The sequence below is a fragment of the Ruditapes philippinarum genome, unplaced genomic scaffold (assembly GCF_026571515.1).
Source record: "Ruditapes philippinarum isolate M1 unplaced genomic scaffold, ASM2657151v2 ctg2730_1_1_1_1, whole genome shotgun sequence".
NCBI lineage: Eukaryota > Metazoa > Mollusca > Bivalvia > Venerida > Veneridae > Ruditapes > Ruditapes philippinarum.
In genome coordinates, this window is record NW_026852659.1 from 107,787 (window position 1) to 128,622 (window position 20,836).

The 20,836-nt window shown below is 33.5% G+C and overlaps 1 protein-coding gene across 1 annotated transcript; it reads left to right on the plus strand.

The window, feature by feature from the left end:
* Window positions 1-2,819: 2,819 nt before the first annotated feature.
* LOC132720290 (dopamine receptor 4-like) lies at window positions 2,820-4,902 on the plus strand. Its single transcript, XM_060704409.1, has one exon. It carries the CDS (start codon window positions 2,943-2,945, stop codon window positions 4,221-4,223), a length of 1,281 nt encoding a protein of 426 aa, XP_060560392.1. The 5' UTR covers window positions 2,820-2,942; the 3' UTR covers window positions 4,224-4,902.
* Window positions 4,903-20,836: the final 15,934 nt, after the last annotated feature.

Below are 20,836 nucleotides of genomic sequence, written 5' to 3' on the forward strand. Positions count from 1 at the left end.
AGAGACACAAGGGAAGACTTCTGTGAGTCATGCATTTGTTTTAAGTGTAACATAACCTCTGGTTCAGTTCACAGGGTGGTCATCCCACGTGACCTATGACATCAGAAATGATAGCGACACACATCTAATTTTTTTTTTTCAAGTTTAATCTCTAATTTCAAAATCAATTTAAAACAAATAAAGGAATGCAAAGCTAACAATCTTCTCTTTCCCCGGGACTAAAGTATCGATCTCAAATAGACATATTTTTGTTTAAACATTCGGACCGCGGTTTGAATAGATTCAGAATTTCAGCTGAAAATTGAGGTTTGATGAGAAGTATTCATGATTTTTGTCATTGATTTCCAAAATGTTCTTTTTCCAAAAATTTCACTGTCTCTTGACATCTTTTTTGTACTTTCGGAGGTACGAAATCTTGTATGTAACGTTTTAAACTGAAATTATGTTAACAATATTCCGATTTTAACAAGAATGGTTTATAATTTGGAACGATGCTCAACATTTCATAATTTATGAATCAGTTTTCACAGTTTCGATCCGGGATCTTTTATGTACAAAAACAATAGCCTTTATCATTGATAAGTGCCATGGCAGTAAGTATTTTTCACATCTTAAGAAATGTAACCAATAAACTACCATTTATAAATTGTTATTGCACCCAATCATGTCAGTATAGCCATGTTTTCTTTTTACGAGCTTAAAAAAGTCTAAAACATCCGTATCAAATCCATATTGTACTCTGTATAGCCTCGTTTGCATTTTTCACGCAATGTGTTTTATATTGTTCTTGATGTAACAAACTTCAAAACGTTAAAAGATAGGTGGTATTGAATAAAGAGGTCATTCTACCTAGTCGGGAACGATACTGAACTGCAGACCTATATTAGATTCGGATAATTCCTCAAAGCTACGTATTCGTCCAATATAATTCTTTATTATATATCAATTATTATTATCCAATCATTGCTTTTAAAGTGTACCAAAATGACCATTCAAAATATCATCATACATTTGACAGTTTGGCCTTTCCTATGCATGTCAATGACAAAAGGCGTTAACGGCAAAAGAATCCGAATTAATCCTACTAAAGCAGCGTAAAACCATAACAATATTACGTGGCATTTCCTTAATATAATATGAATATAGAATAAACAGGTTATTAAACATTTAACACAAATTACTAAGCTTTAGAAATCATATAATACTCGCCCGGCGGCTCGTCCGATATGAAATGATACTCAACTGTCTATTTGTCCAAAAATATTCCCGTATTGTACAATTAAAAATGCTAAATAACCTGTAAGTGTTGTACTCAACAATGTATAATACTTTTCATTAAGATACAAGGTCTTACAAGGATTATATTATCAGGTAATTACACATTGTTGAGCTCAATACGGAATTCTATTGGACGAGTACACAGCTGCCAGATCTATACTTATGGTGGACGAGGGGGGCAAGCCGAGTCTGATATAAGTTTTGCAGCTGTGATAGAGTCCAATAGAATCAGTATTGTTCTAAACAATGTGTAATAACCTCTTTATGTCACTGTTTTTGACATTCTGATGATAATTATTTTGATGGTTGGACTCTGAAAGGAAAACAAGGCTATATGAGTGTGCCAGCATTTGAAAAGAAAGTGTTGTACTCTGGAAATGAAAACGAGTCTAAAATGATAAGATTAGATCCGATACAGAGAAAGCATAGTTCATGTCGGAATGGAGAAAGTTTATCCGGTAAGCGAAATAGTGTATCTTGGCGAGCTTTAGCGATTCATCATGCTTTTGTCTACTTAAATTATAACTTTAGATTATCTAAATGGTTTAAATTTATTCTTACTCAGCTCGGGACTTCGTTTCGTTAAATGCCACCCTTTCTTAAGCATCTTTGTTCTTATATTTGAGAGATAAATTAAAATGAAGATACATGCACTGACTGAGGACCACTAAACGTTGCTACATATACATATTACGTCCCTAGACATTTTTTTTCTGACAAGGATTTCAGCTATATAAGTTTGTGAAGTGATGGGTGCGACCATAATGCAAAGTCAAACATTGAACAACTACTCTTGTAGAGGAATACAAGGTGTAACCATAGTCCAAGTACCAAGGTTGAAGGCCTTGTGGCCTTGTGGTTTTAAACACAATTTATGTTTCGGTTGGCTTGACTGCGTTCTGCAATGAAGAGGAATAGTTTTGAAATGACATTTATTGCCAAGTATCATTATGATCAGTCTTGTGGTATAAGAAGAGATTTCATTTGAGAGAAAAAGAGAAGGACGGAGGACGGATAGTGAAGATCAAATTGCCAACTGTTGCATTTGTCTCAGGTGACTGAAGCTAGCAATACATTTCAGTAAATGTTTGTGCTGCCTAAACTTGATGTGACTGGCTTTAAAAGATAAAAATAACTAACTGGTACTTAAGTCTTCAAAGATATGCGTGCAAAAGATAGAAATCATTGATTTGGCTAGTGTTATATTATGAACCAAGCAGTATTTTCTACAACAATCGTTTTTTTAAATGAGCAATCTAACAAGTGTTCGGGTTAAAGTATGTACCTAAAGACTTGTGATTTACTATGACAAATAGATAAAAGGAAAATGTATTTACACAATGAAAATCACAAAAGATAAAATAAAAAGATTATATATGATTGTAGTCTCCAGAATCTATAATAACATTTCATGTTTTATTGATCATTTAATAATTCTAATCTTATTCACAGTTTCCTGTGGTGACGATTCAATAAGCATTATAAAGAAATATAATGCAACACAAAAGAAAACATTTGTTTCATTACGAATCGGATACAGGATCAAAATCAAACTTATTCTTGAGACTGTGAACGGTTAAATAATATGATATTTGAGCATGTATTTGTGATTTGTTTAAATAAATTCAGCGTGCATTCTACAAGGGTAAACAAAAGGAAACAGGATGGGATACCCAAACGTCAGTGAGCACGCACTACTTCGTCAAAATCAAAAGGAAATATGGAATCGTTTGCTCCCAGAGGCAATTTGCTTAACAACTTTAGCTGTAGTCGGAGCTATTGGAAACGTACTGGCAGCAGTGTTCTACAAAACGAGTTTCAAAAGAACAACGACCATCACTTTGATCATAGCTTTGACTTTCAATGATTTTATCATCTGCCTCTTGACTATCCCTAATATCGTAGAGATGGAATTAAATGTTAATAATAGTTTCAGTTTGCTCTGTAAGATAACGCATTTCTTGAACCAGTGGCTGATCGGGACGTCTTATTCATTGCTCTGCATAATTTCAATAGACAGATACCGAAGAATATGTAAACCGTTCGGAAAACAGATATCAACTCGTTCACTTAAGTACGTAATACCCTGTATATTATTTGTGAGTTTATGCGTGGCGGTGAGGAAGATTGTGGACTATGACACTATCGTAATTGACATCCAAGAACCATATAACAATATGAATATAACCGGGCTATATTGTACAAATACGGATGACCCAGATTTGAATGTACTTGTTTCTTCATTTTATGTAATTGATGTACTGTTAGCGTCAACAACTTGGTTCACAATAATAGTTTCTTATTCATATGCGATTCGTACCTTAATTGCCCATAAACAAAAGAAGAAAAAAGAATCAAGGAAGTTTGAATTACAGACGACATCTCGCGGCATGCCTTTCACTGGATCAGAAAGAAATTGCACGTACGAACGGAACGTCGTCCTTGGATGCTCTAATCAGATCTACGGCATGGACTTTTCAAATGACCAATTATCAGTAAATCCTGGTGGCAATAATGACGCAAATAACATTTTTCAACACACAGATTTGAGCGTTGGAAGTGCCCAAGAGACCAGTGATTGTACAGACAACCATTCAGTAAGTGATCAAGATCCCAGAGTTTTCACTTGTGCAATAAACATTGTAAATAAGGATCAAAGAGTTTGTAGGAAACCGATTATGAAAAATATCAGCGCCTTAGAGCAGAGCCTAACATTTATGATGTTTGCCGCATCCACTGTTCTCTTGTTGAGTTTTGTACCATTTTTCATCGTCAAACTTTACTTGAGACAATACCCTGAGGATTTCGCTGAATATGAATTACGCTCAGGAGTTCAGTTTGCGTTAAAAGTACCTCTTGTTAACAGTGTGTTTACTCCCATCATTTACTGTATATTCAATTTAAAATTTCGACAGTTTCTGAAGCCGTGTTTGTGCAGATTTTGAAAAATGACTTAGAAAAAAGCACAAAAGTATTGTACGTTTTAAAAAATGATTCATATTACTCAATGACTGACTGCTTGTCTATCTCTAATATCGTCGAGATGTGATCCCGACATTTTGGTCCCGCCAACCGACACGAAGACTAATAACCAAGACATGTTTGAAGAAAGTTTTGGGAAAGTAACTAGTCAGCCTCATTTTAGAAGTAGAGTGTATCATAAATTACCCCCGCCACCGCTTACCTAGGTCTCATCAGATCCATTACATGAAGATGCATTTATATAACTTTCATCGTCTGTATGGCCGAAGAGCTACTTCTCTTCTTATTCCAGGTGACATGCCTTATTCGGTTCCTGGTGATCTCACTCAAAAATAAGCCAAACTTCAAGTTAACAACGTTTTAACATTTTTAAACCAGAAAGAATACCACACCAAAGCAATGGAAGACTATACACTCTCAAACTAGCTGTTGTACGTTTTTAAAATGATAGTACCAGCAGAAAGAAATGTCCCATTGCCTTTTACTAGCGGCGATGGTTGAATTGAGAGCATATCGATTTCGGACCATCAATGGCGTGACATTCAGACCAATTGTATTCTGGAAGACATATTCATTAACTTTTATTGATAATGCCGGTGCTATCAAATATAATTCAATACATTGAAATGTGAGCATAAGAGTAAATTTGTAAGAACCAGTGATTTAATTGATTAATTGACTTATAAAAAACGTTTACTTTCAGTGTACTGTCGGAGTTTTGATTTTACGCGCGTTTTTGTAACAAGCTTAGACGTATATAAAACTGTTGGCGATATTACGATGTTTGCGTATGGTCACGGTCTGACGTTGACGTCACTTTTATTTATGTTTTGTTCGTTTAAAATATCAGTTGTTACAGTTCAGTCAGTGATATTAGACGTACAGTGAGTTGTCAACAACCATCTTTGGCCTAAAGGTTTGAAGGGACTCCAGCGAGATTTTTTACATGACGGGACTGGCAATAATGTTTAGAAATTAATGTTCCATTCGATGAATTTCTGGACCTATAACTTGTGTGCAATAATTTGTGTGAACAAATTCAGATCATTCGCTCACTCCGATATTCCAGAACAATTATTAAAACGGTTAGAAAGTAACACAAAATTAAAAAGCGTTGAGCTTTTCACTAAAATTGGACATATATGACATAGCACAAAATATGTTTACCCAATGTTTTTTGAGTATATTTCTTAATAATCGATTGCATATCATGCTGTTTTAAGTACCTCAGCTGATCTATGTACGAATTTAATATTTTATGCTTGTAAGTTTTTAGACCTCACTGTAGTTCCTAAAGTATGTGTACCCAACTGGTACTATCTGAATTAATAAGCTAAACGGTTCTCAAATTTGAATCTTCAGTATAGTTTCGCATGTGGTATTGAACTTTCGAATACCTTGAATTTGATTCAGTAAGATTGACAAGCCATTAAGTGTTTGATCTAACTTCTAAGGCTATGAACTTCTTTTTATTGGTTAAAGTAAATGACCGCATATAGAAAAGAATAAAATAGAAACGAATTTAAATGAAATATCATTCAAAACTGAAGCACAATCTACAAAGTTTGGCTCTGAAAGATTGCCACCTGAGCTTAAAATAGAATTAAAATTTAATTTGGAACGACATTTGAACACTGGACCGATTTTAACAAATCAACTAAATAAGATTGATCCTGGTAGGTTATATAACTTGCCGAAATTGTTCCTGTCTGCGAAACCAAATGGCCAAAAGAACCGAAATTAGATCTTTAATGGACATCTGGTCTCCAACTATTGTACAGACTTAGCTAAAACTCAACAAGAATAAGTTTTGCGTTTTTCCTACAATAATTGACCCAATCATTCCTATCTTCTGAAAAAAGTAGACACTAACTTTAAAAATGAAAGTTTATTATATGAGTTTTATAAGGAATTTCCTCAGTTGCTTGTTGAAACTAATGAAAATCTAGAAAGAATTTTGAACGACATTTCATGCCAAGCTGATGAAATCTAATTTGAGAACTTCTCAAAATTAATAAAAATGGTCCGGTCTGTTGAACTTATGACTATAAGAGTTTCATTTAGAAATAAGAATTAAAAGTGTATCTCTGTAAATCCTGTTCTTACATTGATGAATCATATGTCTCACCTCATTGTTATACGTCCAAAGGTTACTTCATCCGTTTAAATGGTATGGCGTTTGCAGTCCACCCAATGGTTCATTCATTAGTAATTATAAACTCAAAATGTCTGTCCCTTACCCACATTGGTGTATACATAATAACTTCACATTTTTTAGGTCTGCTAGCAGGGTGGTTGTTGATGGTTAAGATGACCCTATTTATTTTGAGGTCATTAGGTCGACTGTCACAATGTAAAATCATCGTCCGCTCAATTAATCTTGGTTTGTTAAGATTCGGAGTGATATTACATGCCCCTGGTCAGTAGGTGACGCTTGTCGATTTTAAGGCATCGAGTCAAAGACATATGTAAAATCCATGTTCAATCTATCACTGGTGAAAAGTAAAAGTCTAGGTTTGTAGACCTTGGTATGGACATTGACATAACAAGTTGATGATCCCTATATAATCTTGAGCTCTGCTCTATATTGAAAAAAGGTTTAACATCAACGGTCACAATGACCCAAGGTATAAAATCCTCGTCCGATCTTGACTTAAGAAAGAATATATTTTGGGTTTGTTAAATTATGTAGAAGCATTGCCCTCAACCAATAAAGAACCTCTATTACTTTAAAGATAAAAAGGCCATTGTTGTACTAAGTATTAAGTCCTTGTCCGATAAGACTAGTTATTAAAACTTGGTATCAGGTTATACAGGTATCATGGGTGCAGTATATGACCCATGTCGAATTTGAGGTAAAAGGTCATAGTCAAAATGTTTCTTTCAAAATTTCGGAAGTTTTTAAAAATCAAAAATATGTTCAGACGCATAGGTATGCATTTGTGGAAATAAAGACAAACAATTTGTAGCTCGATAACTTGGATAAACAATAAATATGCGGACATTTTTTATCACTAATTATCATAAAGAGACTTAATAATAAATATCTCAAGGGACAGTTATATGAATTTAATTTGTCTTTTTAATCTGAAAGATTATATTTGATTCTTTAAACAAATATGCATCTGGGCGAGTATTTTTTGCGACGCTCTTATTATGAAGTGGATATTATCCGTAGAAAGGGAAGTTAAAATATACATATATGTATCAAAATAAAATATAACGAAAGCTGATATATATATTTTTAGTTGCATATTATTCGTTTAACAATGCAAACAGTACAAATAAGGTTCATAGTTTCCTGTTAAGATTACATTCGTCTCAAAACAATAATAGAATATAGAATAAACCGTCTGTTATACTGACTTAGACTGACATCGACTGAGTCATTCTACTGCATGTACTGTAAAAATCTCCTTCATGAGATGAGAAATGATATAAAAGTGAAGGATAGCCAAAGGGAAGCAACCTGTAGATCTTAAATTTGTAACTTAATTCAGTTATAAAAAAGATAACTGCTATAAGTTACACCCCTGACTGTCCTTAGAAATAAATGTTAATGATTATTTTTGTGATTACACCAAATCGATAGTGAGTGAAAATGAGGTTAAAAACCTTCGGAAGAAGCCAACTGTAAAAGATATAAGCGCCTTAGAACAGAGTCATTTTTTATGTTCTTGTTGAATTTTGAACCATGTCTCCTCGTCAAGTTTTAAACGAGAACATACACTGAAGATGTTGTTGAATATGAATTACGAGCAGGAGTTCAGTTTGTATTATCTTTAACTCTTATTCTAACACTATCGGGTTTTTTTTCTATATAAAAAAGACGGCCCGAAGCGTGCATTATTCTACAACAATGCACTCGCCGTTCTTATTATCTCCCTGTGTATTTTCACATTGAGGGCGCCATTTTGTTTGAAAAATCTGATAAATAAAAAACAATTTTTTGTCGAATTTTGTTGTGAAAAGTATCTAGAATGAAAGAAAATGGTTTAACTAAGAAAACGAATCCGAACACCAATATCTTTAATTTAGTCGTTAACGCTGTACAGACGTTTAAAGTGTTGTTTACGTGACGTCACAATGTAGCACCAGACAGCACGTGCAAAACAATTAAATTTTTTAATCGCTATTTTAATGTCGCAAACGAGTTAAGTTTTACATTTATTTCAATTTTAATAATTTGTATTTCGCTTGAAAAGTTATAGAGTGAAATAAAATAAACAAACAAAGTGTTATCAACGTTTTCAAAATTAGTTATTCTCAAAATATTTCTACACACGGTTGATTTAACGACAGTTTTTTCAACCCACTGGAACAGCCTTTAAAGAACGTTTCTATTGGAAACTCTGAGGCGAAAACAAATTTAACCACCAAACATAAAGTTCAACTTTATAATAATAATAATTATATTTTTTCTTGACAAGTTAGAATGGAAATAGATATCAATTCTGAGTGCATTCTGAAGGTCTATCGATCTTCGTGATTATATTACTACGCATTTGAACTAAAACCGTGCATTATTCTATAACAATGCACTAAGAATTGATATCTATTTCCTAATTAACAGTATTTTTACTGAAATCATTCACTGTATATCCAATTCAAGTTCCTTAAGCCTATTTTTCGAGAGCTCTGAAAAAATGCTTAGGAAAGAAGCAAAAACAACGGTATAACACAATTTCTAAATACTAAAGAAGGAGACACGTGTGAGGCAATTAACTCTTAGATAGTCGCTTTTTATTCATTTTAAAGGAGGTATAGTATATGTTAAAATGTTTCATTTTAGTTTTAATGACAATGAAATGTTTACTTTGAGAAAAATCAATCGATTTGAAGACACTGCATGTGAATGACATACATTTTTGTCTGATATTGAAAAGTAGGATTTTCTCCAAACTCCAAACAATGGTTGTTAAATTGCTAAGCTAGTGTAGATGTTCTTTGATATCCCTGCTTAGTTTAGTTTTAGCCATTTTTATTTGTGGAATTTCCCTACGGTGTTGTCTACAGCTCACACGTCCTGTCACAGTATAAAAATAGGTACGCTGTTAGTTGCAACACGTCTTGGAGAAAGTGGAAATTGAATGTACAGTGTGTCCATCTCAAGTGACCTGTGACACCAGAAATGACATGTAGTTGAATGGTGGCACATATAAAACAGACTCCCATCCGTATTTTCAATCTAGATCTGTTATTTCAAAATCAATTTTGAAACAAAATTTCTATCTCAAATGGACAATTTTTTTTTTAAATATTTGAACCGCGGTTTTGAATAGATTAATTTCAACTGAAAATGATTATTTGGTGTGAAGTATTCTTAATTTATGACTTGCTGTAGTATGTCCTCTCTTGGCATTTGTTTTGTTTCGGAGTTACATAATCCTGTTTGAAACATTTTGAACTGAAATTACGTTCACATCACTCTGATTGGACCAAGAATTGTTTATAATTTTGAGTGATGCTTGAAATTGTATGATTTGCGGTGAACTCTACTGGACGAGTACTCAATTTCAGATCTATACATATACTGGACGATGCGCAGACCTGGTCTGATATAGGACTTTTAGCTGTCTTCGAGTTCAATAGAATCAGTTTTATTCTAAACAATGTATAATTACCTCTCTATTTCACATTTATTGACATTTTGACTTTGTTACTTCATGTACAATAAGGAACTGATATGAATTGGTTACCCTCAACATGAGAATGAGGCAAGATAGAGTACAGTATCCATTAAAATTTCTGATTAGTTGCCTTCTTCTTAATCATGATATTAAGATTAAGTCTATATTCACATCTGGTAAAAGTCGTATGATCATACACGTCCTTTCTCACATGTAATATTACATTATGCATTTCTTTATATTGCACTCGGGTAATATAAGATCGACATTCAAAAAAGCGAATAAAGCATCAAAACAAATTTATTTGCACTTAGTCATTTGATATAAATACGTATGTTTTACAAACGTTGCCATATAATATTATAAATCTTACTATATATTTTATAAAGCAAGGCGTTGGAGAGCTTTGTACCATTTGTTTTTCTAACTCGTTTAGCAACATAATTTATTGTAACGAAAATATGATCTTGTATACATGTATATCGTATCATTTCTCTTTGGTATTTTTCTTTAAATAGAATATATCATACACATGTGGGTTCTAAAATAATTTATAGAGTAAGTTACCTGTATTGATTAATGTAACAAAAGTAACCCTAGTACATGGTCTTCCCCCAATTGATATTATTTATTTAATATTTGTATAAAAAAGGCAAAACAACAGACCGAACAAATGCTAAAGACTACATTGTTTCAGACAAGGAAATTTAGAGATACACTTTTTTATAAGTTCATATTAACTCAGTTATGTCCGTGATTAACCAATTTCAACTTTCGTTTAAATGTCACCCTTTCTTGTTGCTCTTTGTTCTCATGTATTGGAGACATTTATTGAAGATACATGTATATCAACTGAGGAAAACTAAACATTGCTACATGTACAATATCGCTTTCTTAAGAATTTCTGCTATTTCACCTGGACAATACCATAATGCAAGGCAAAATTTTGTAGAGAAACACAAGGTGGTAACCTAATCAAAATATCAAAGCTGCAGACCTTGTGGTTTTAAACACGATTTATGTTTTTGGTTGACCTATATTAGGTCTGCATCGAAGGGAATACATTTTATATGACATTTCTGCCATGTGTCATTTTACAATCAGTTTTGTGGTATAAGAAGAGATTTTATTGATGAAAAGTGACGAAAAGAGGACGGACTGTGAAGATCCCAATTGCTCACTGGGACAATTTATGCCAGGTGACTAAACATATTGCAGTAATTTTTTGCGCGACCTAACCTTGATGTGTCTTGATTGACAAAAATTACTTACCGGTACCTAAGTTTTAAAAAATATAAGTGCAAAAAAAGGAAAGCTAGTTTTCTATGATAAACCAAGCATTTCCTACATTATTATTACGTTTTCAAATAAGCAATCTAACATGTGTTCGGGTAAGTCAGTACTTAATGAATAGTGATTTACTATGACACATAAATGAAAGTGAAATGAATTTGCAAAAAAATTACGAAAGATCAATTGAATTATACAGAATGTATATTAACATCATTTCATTTTTATTTTCATTTTACAATCTTATTCACAGTTTCCTGTGGTGACGATTCAATAAGCATACAAGAAGTATAATACAACAGAAAGCACTACATTTGTTTCATTACGAATCAGATATTGGGCCAAATCAAACTTATTCTTTAGACAGTGAACAGGTAAATAAAATGAAAAGTTAAAGCATTTAATTGTGATTTATTTCAAGAAATTCTACAAGGGTAAACAAAAAAGTAAACAAGAATGGGATACTCAAACATTAGTGAGCACGCACTGCTTCGTCAAAATCAAAAGGAAATATGGAATCGTTTGCTCCCAGATGCAATTTGCTTAACAACTTTAGCTGTAGTCGGAGCTATTGGAAACGTACTGGCAGCAGTGTTCTACAAAACGAGTTTCAAAAGAACAACCACCATCACTTTGATCATAGCTTTGACTTTCAATGATTTTATTATCTGCCTCTTGACGATCCCTAATATCGTCGAGATGGAATTAAATGTTAATAATAGTTTCAGTATGCTCTGTAAGATAACGCATTTCTTGAACCAGTGGCTGATCGGGACGTCTTATTCATTGCTGTGCATAATTTCAATAGACAGATACCGAAGAATATGTAAACCGTTCGGAAAACAGATATCAACACGTTCGCTTAAGTACGTAATACCCTGTATATTATTTGTTAGCTTATGCGTGGCGGTGAGGAAGATTGTGGACTATGACACTATCGTAATTGACATCCAAACACCATATAACAATATGAATATAACCGGGCTATATTGTACAAATACGGATGACCCAGATTTGAATAAACTTGTCACTTCATTTTATGTAATTGACGTACTGATAGCGTCAACAACTTGGTTCACAACAATAATTTCTTATTCATATGCGATTCGTACCTTAATTGTCCATAAACAAAAGGAAAAAAATCGATCAAGGAAGTTTGAATTACAGACAATATCTCGAGGCATGCATTTCACTGGATCAGAAAGAAATTACACGGGCGAACGGAACGTCATCCTTGGAAGCTCTAATCAGATCTATGGCATGGATTTTTCAGATGACCAATTGTCAGTAAATCCAGGTGGCAAAAATGACGCAAATAACATTTTTCAACAGACAGATTTGAGTGTTGGAAGTGCTCAAGTGACCAGTGATTGTACAGACAACCATTCAGAAAGTGATCAAGATCCCGGAGTTTTCACTTGTGCAATAAACATTGTAAAGAAGGATCAAAGAGTTTTTAAGAAACCGATTATGAAAAATATCAGCGCCTTAGAGCAGAGCCTAACATTTATGATGTTTGCCGCATCCACTGTTCTCTTGTTGACTTTTGTACCATTTTTCATCGTCAAACTTTACTTGAGACAATACCCTGAGGATTTCGCTGAATATGAATTACGCTCAGGAGTTCAGTTTGCGTTAAAAGTACCCCTTGTTAACAGTGTGTTTACTCCAATCATTTACTGTATTTTCAACTTAAAATTTCGACAGTTTCTGAAGCCGTGTTTGTGCAGATTCTGAAAAATTACTTAGAAAACAAAGCACAAATGTACTGTACGTTTGAAAGAAATGATTCATATTACTCAATGACTGACTACTTGTCTATCCCTAATATCGTCGAGATGAAATCCCGACATTTTGGTCCCGCGAACCGATACGAAGGCTGGCGGAGAGGTCAATGGCCAAGACATGTTTGAAGAAAGTTTTAGGAAAGTAACAAGTCATCCTCATATTAGAAGTAGAGTGTATCATAAATTGCCCCCCTGCCGCCGCTTACCTAGGTCTCATCAGATCCATTACATGAAAATGCATTTATATAATTCCATCTTCTGTATGGCTGAAAATTACTTCTCCTCTTATTCCGGGTGACATGCCTTATTCGGTTCAAGGTGATCAGTCAACCGTTTGCAAAACTTCAAGTCAACAACGTTTTAACATTTCTAGACCAGATAGAATACCATAAACAATGCAATGGAAGACGATACACGCCCATACTAGATGTTGTACGTATTTAAAATAATAGTACCAGCAGAAAGAAATGCCCCGTTTTATTTTTACTAGCGTTAAAGATTGAATGAGAGCATTTCGATTTCGGACCAACAATGGCGTGAGTTTCAGACCAATCGTATTCTAGAAGACATATTAATTAACTTTTATTGACAATGCCGGTGCTATCTATTATAATTCAATACATTGAAATGTGAACATAAGAGTAAATTTGTAAGAACCACTCATTTGATTGATTAATTGACTGATAAAAAACGTTTACTTTCAGTGTACTGTCGGAGTTTTGATTTTACACGCGTTTTTGTAACACGCTTAGACGTATATAAACTTTTGGCGATATTACGATGTATGCGTTTGATCACGGTCTGACATTGCTGTCACTTTTATTTATGTTTTGTTCGTTTAAAATATCAGTTGTTACAATGACGTACAGTGAGTTGTCAACAACCATCTTAGGCCTAAAGGTTTGAAGGGACTCCAGCGAGGATTTACATGACGGGACTGGCAACAATGTTTAGAAATTAATGTTCCATTCGATGAATTTCTGGACCTATAACTTGTGTGCAATAAATTGTGTGAACAATTTCAGATCATTCGCTCACTCCGATATTCTAGAACAATTATTAAAATTGTTAAAAAATAACACAAAATTAAAAAGCGTTGCGCTTTTCACTAAAATTGGACAACGAATAGCACAAAATATGTTTTTTTCAATGTATATTTCTTACTAATCAATTGCATGTCATGCTGTTTTAAGTACCTCAGTTGATCTATGGACGAATGTAATAGTTTATGTTTGTAAGTTTTTAGACATCACTGCAGTTCGTTAAATATATGTACCAAACTGGTACTATCTGAATTAATAAGCTAGACGGTTCTCAAATTTGAATCTTCAGTATAGTTTCGCATGTGGTATTGAACTTTTGAATATCTTGAATTTGATTCAGTAAGACTAACAAGTAATAAAGTGTTTGATCTAACTTCTAAGTTTGGCTCTGAAACATTGCCACCTGAGCTTAAACTAGAATTAAAATTGAATTTGAAACGACATCTCTTTGAACACTGGACCGATTCTAACCAACAAACTAAATAAGATTGATCCTGGTAGGTTACATAACTTGCTGAAATTGTTCCTGTCTACGAAACATAATGGCCACAAGAACCGAAATTAGAGCTTTAATGGACATCTGGTCTCCAACTATTGTACAGACTTAGCTGAAACTCAACAAAAATGAATTTTGCGTTTTTCCTACAACAATTGACCCAATCCTTCCTATCTTTTGGACAGTTATTTAAAAAAAAAATGAAAGCTCATGATATAAGTTTTATAACTTATTTCCTCAGTTGCTTGCTAAAACCAATGAATAACTAGAAAAAAAACTTCGTACGCTATTTCATGCCGAGCTGCTGGCCAGATTTTGATTACATCTTATTTGAGAAGTTCTCAAACTTAATAAAATGTTCCGGTCTGTTGAATTTATGACTATAAGAGCTCCATTTGAAAAATGAGAATTAAAACGGCATCTCTGTAAATCCTGTTCTAGCATTGATGAATCAAATGTCTCACCCTATTGCTATACGCCCTAAGGTAAATTCAGTCATTTAATGGTATCCCAATGTTTTATGAGCTTCCTTCTTTTGATTATCTTAGTAATTATAAACTCAATAAACTCAAAATGTTGATCTACGTCTGAACCCTATTTATTTTGAATGTCACAGTGTTAAATCTTTGTCCGCTTAATTACTCAAGGAATCAATCTTGGTTTGTGAAGATTCGGATTGATATTACCTGCCAATAGTCACTAGATAACGCTTGTCACAGAGGTAAAATGCCATGGTCAAAATATTTCTTTCAAATTTTCGGACTCTTAAAGTTAGAAATATGTTCAGAAACATAGGAATGCATTTTTTTTGGAAATAAAGACAAACACTTTTAAGCTCAAAAACTTGAGTAAAATTTGCGACATTTTATCATCACCTCTTATCATAAAGAGACTTTAAAATTATATAAAGTATCTTTAGAGACTTTGAAAAAAATTAGTCACTTTAAATTGAAAGTTCAAACAAATTTGCACCCGTGCAGATATCTTTTTTTTTATTGATCTCTTTAAGTTAAAAGATAATATTTGATTCTTCAAACAAATTTGCATCCGGGCGAGTATTTTGTTTGCGACGCTCTTGTTGTGAAGTGGAGATTATCTGTATAGAGGGAAGTTAAAATAAACATTTTACATATGTAGAAAAATAAAATATAACGAAAGTTGAAATTCTTATTTTCGGTTGCATGTTATTCGTTTAAAAGTGCAAACAGTACAAATAAGGTTCACAGTGTTTACATACGTCTCAAAAAATAATACATGTAGAATAAAGAATAATCCGTCTGTATCATACTGCCTGGGATGTAGTGATGAACGCTCAAGAAAACAGTGATTGTACAAGCATTAATTTAGTAACAGCTAAAAAAATCCTTGATTGGTAAAGCACAATTCAGTACGTATAGTACTCCCCGCGGGTACCGCGTCCTTGCCCATTCCGGTGCTATTTCTTTACTCACTGAACGCCGCGACCAATCGAATTTTTCCACCATTTAAGTGAAAGTGACAGAACTCTATATCATAGCTCTTGACGTTATCACATGAAGTAATGTTTATTGCGCGACACATGGCGACATTTATCATAAATTTTAACGTTCACTTTTTAATGCACTATAATAGGTCTCTTCACAAGTTCCTCGTCTTCCATAAATCAATTCTTCCCCTGTTCCTATCCTATTTTATTTTATTACTTTTTTATTTCTGGCTCAGTTCATCCAAACCCAGGTCCGGAACCAGGCTCGCAAAACTCCTCTATCTCCGAGTCTAACGATGTAGATTCTCCTCTCTATAATATACTGGATAGTGGATTGAGCATAATGCATATCAACATTCAAAGTCTTCGCCCAAAAATCGATCTAATTGAAATTGAAGCACAACCATATGACATTGTAGTATTCACCGAAACCTGGCTTTCCTCTGATATAAAAAATGAAGATATTAAAATTCCAAACTTTGATAGTCCATTTCGTTACGACCGCCCAAATAGAACAGGTGGAGGTGTAGCAATTTACTTACGAAATGGTATTTTCGGAAAAATAAGAAATGACCTTTCACTTCCTGATCTCGAGGCTATTTGGCTTGAAATAACACATAATTCAAAATCGTTCTTGTTGGGTGCGTTCTACCGTCCCCCGAGTGCAAATAATCACTACTGGACTCTTCTCGAAGAAAGTTTCGATAGGGCATACAACACAAATTATCAAAACATAATTATCACAGGTGATTTCAACTGCAATTTACTTAACCCTGAAGAACACAAACTTAATAATCTATTGTCATCATATAACATGCACCAAATAATCGCAGAGCCGACACACTTTACAGAATCATCTAGTTCCCTTATTGATTTATTTATAGTTAAAAATCCCAACTCGATATTAACAAGTTTTGTTTCTGATCCGTTTATTTCAGACCAAGTTAGATATCACTGTCCTATAGTCACTATACTCAAACAAACTAAACCGAAACATCCGTCATTTAAAAGGCACATATGGAAATACGATGAAGGCAATTATACTAAATTTAATAATATACTGTCGAATACCAATTGGGACAATATCCTTTCAATAGAAAATCTTGACATTGCAACATCATTATTAACAGATACTATTTTAGATGCTGCAAAAGAATCGATTCCCAATAAAAACGTCACAATCCGCCCAAATGATGTCCCTTGGTTTAATTCAAATATTCGGAAGCTTATTCGCTCTCGTAAAAGAATACACAGTATAGCTAAAAAGAAAAATACCGAATATTACTGGGACAAATTTCGTAGAAAACGTAACGAAGTAACGCTTGAAATAAAGAAAGCCAAAGCTGAGCATCATAATAACTTAATCGAAAAACTTAATAACAATACATTAAATCCGAAACAATGGTTCAAACTAGCAAAATCAGAACTCAAACAAACAAAAGCAGATGACTTCATACCTCTTTTAATCACTCAAAACCAACATGCAAACACCGATAACGAAAAAGCAAACCTATTAAATGACTATTTCTCTCAACAATCTACAGTTGATGATAACAACATGGATCCTCCAACATTAAACTCTCATCCAACAACATCCTTTACTAATATTATCATCACACCACAGGACGTAAAGGATTCAATTGCTAATATTAATCCCTCGAAATCGTCTGGACCTGATTTCATAAGTCCCCGTCTTTTAAAAGAAGCTAGGAATGTACTTGCTGCACCACTTTCTTCTTTTTTTAACAAACTTCTTTCATCTTCATATTTTCCGACCGACTGGAAAAAGGCACATGTAACCCGAGTCTATAAAAAATCTGACCCTTCTTCCCCCGCGAATTATAGACCTATATCACTTTTAAGCTGCCTAGGTAAACTCATGGAACGTTGTATCCATAAACATATGTACAATTTTGTGACGTCAAACAATATTCTTTCTGAATTTCAATCTGGGTTCATAAAAGGTGACTCCACCACCAACCAATTGATATTCATTTATAACGATATTTGTAAAGCCCTTGATGATGGTAAAGAAATTAGAATGGTCTTTTGTGATATCTCAAAGGCGTTTGACCGTGTTTGGCACCGTGGCCTACTAAGTAAATTATCATCGATAGGTATATCCGGTCCACTTCATCAATGGTTCGCTTCATATTTGTTAAATCGTCAGCAACGTGTTGTTATTAGAAATTCAATGTCAAACTGGAGTAATATATTAGCTGGTGTGCCACAAGGTTCAATCTTAGGACCTCTACTATTTCTCATTTATATAAATGATATTGTCAGTAAAGTAAAATCAAAAATCAGACTTTTTGCCGACGACACTAGCCTTTATCTTATTGTTGACTTACCTGACTCTGCCTCTTCTATTCTTAACAATGACTTGCAAAATATACATTATTGGGCAAAATCGTGGTTAATCGATTTCAATCCCAATAAGACAGAATCCATGATATTCTCGCGCAAAAAAAACAAACCTCCTCACCCTGACTTAAAAATGAACGACACCACAATCAAAAATTTCGATGAACATAAACATTTAGGCATAACTTTTCAAAACGATGGAAAATGGCACTCTCATATCTCGTCAGTTGTAATCAGGGCTTGGAAACGTATTGGAATATTAAGAGCATTCAAATTCATTCTAAACAGAGTCTGTCTTACAAAACTTTATTTTACTTTCATACGACCACTATTAGAATATAGTGATGTTGTCTGGGATAACTGTGATAATTACGAAAAACAAAAGATCGAATCTGTTCAAATAGAAGCAGCGGTATTATCACGGGAGCGACTAAACTTTGCAGCATTGAAAAACTTTATAACGAAACAAAGTGGGAAACCTTAGCAACTCGCAGGAAAAAACATAAAATAATTACATTTTACAAAATGAAAAACCACATAACACCAAATTATTTATCAAACATAATCCCTGAACAAACACAAAATAGATACCAATTACGTAACTTCAATAACATACCGATTGTAAACTCTAGAACTCAACTATATCAAGATTCTTTTCTTCCCTCTGTCATTCGTGACTGGAACAATTTATCCGATGAAATTAAATCAAGTTCAACCTTAGAAATCTTTAAATCAAAATTGAATGGCCAACTTAAAAAGCCCCCCCATATATTATCTCACTGGTGATAGAAAAGCACAAATACTTCACACTCGTTTACGTCTAGGCTGTAGTTCGTTAAATCACGATCTCTCTCGCAAATCTATTGTTAACGACTCACACTGTTCCTGTGGTAACATTGAAACTGTAAATCATTATCTTCTTTCTTGTCCAAACTTTCAAGTTCAAAGAAATACTTTCTTTGCAAACCTTCAGTGTCCTTTAACTGTTCAAAATTTACTATATGGCTCTGAACATCTCAGCTTTGAACATAACACAAATATCTTTAGTTGCGTCCAAAAATACATTGTCGCCACCAAACGTTTTACTTCTTAGTGCTTGCGCATGTTACAGAACGACTTCATAAGCAGGTTTTATACATTATACTAAGTTAACTGTTTTATCGGTAGCAAACAACTCAGTTCCACACAGGAACCCTTTTTTCACTTTTCAAAATCTCAAAACATTCCATATGATTTTGACCAGTCAGCCGTCATCCTTTCCAACCCACTGAGGAAATGAATTTACATAAGTCTTAGACTTGTTTTCAAATCCTCTTCCGAATTTAATTAAGTTAAAAATTCCTTAGCATTGTATATCTTTAACTTATATCATCAGTCTTTCATGTATTTTATCATACAATGTATTCTGTTTGTAATGTATATTTATGTCTTGTAAATTCTGGAAATAAATATTGTTTAAACTAAAGTGAAAGTGGAAGTGCCGCTTTTTTTAATTTGGATGAAAAATGTTCGAAATAATTTCATATTTAATAAATTTCTGTCATTGATAGGAAACTCCAAAACTGCCCGAGTGTGTTGGAAATACTTTTTTTATTTTATCCCATATTTACCGGCTAAACTGAAAATTTCATGTTCTGACAAATGAAGGTCGTCTGCTGAAACTGCAGTGATGTCATATTCTGTCGAAAAAATTCTACAGAGGCTCTGTCAGAGCCTTACATTCATTATGGCTACGCATTCTATGTTTTCTTGTTGAAATTTTCACCATCTTTTATCATCTTTTATTAAACTTTACATGAGAAAATACCCGGAAGATGTTTTAAATTTCACGAGCAGGAGTACAATTTGCATTAAACTTACCTGTTTAAAACTTAAATCATTTACAGTATTTAAAATTGAAAACTTGGGAACTGGGACGTTCGTATTCATTCACGAAGAACTCCTTTGAGTAAAATGAAGCATATACTGACCAAAAAATCTATTGTAAATCCAAGTAGCAATATATTTCCGATATGTGAAAATATTCACCCTTTCGCCGCCATTTTGCCGAAATGTTCGATCATGTGACTACGTGAGTACGAGATTGTACGGATTCATTTAAATATGCATGGATGGTTAAAAAAAACAATGCCATATGCTTAATTTTTTTCTTTACAAAATACTTTTAAAAACATTAATATAAGGTTAGTATCCTTAGGAGTTCCTGCGAATTACGTCAAAGATCAAGGTCACTGGGACTTTTATAACAAAAATACCACTGGTCATTAATACAAATTGCACTGACCTAGGATATTCAAAATACTAACTAGTCACTATCATTTACAGGTTAAAATTTTCAAAAGTCAATAAAAAAAGCAAAACTTCAGGCCGAATAAATGCTACAGACTACGTTGTTTCAGACAAGGAAACTTAGAAATACATGTTTTATAAGTTCATGTTAACTTAATGATCTCCGTGTTTCACCAGTTTCAAATTTCGTTAAAATATCACCTTGTCTTGTT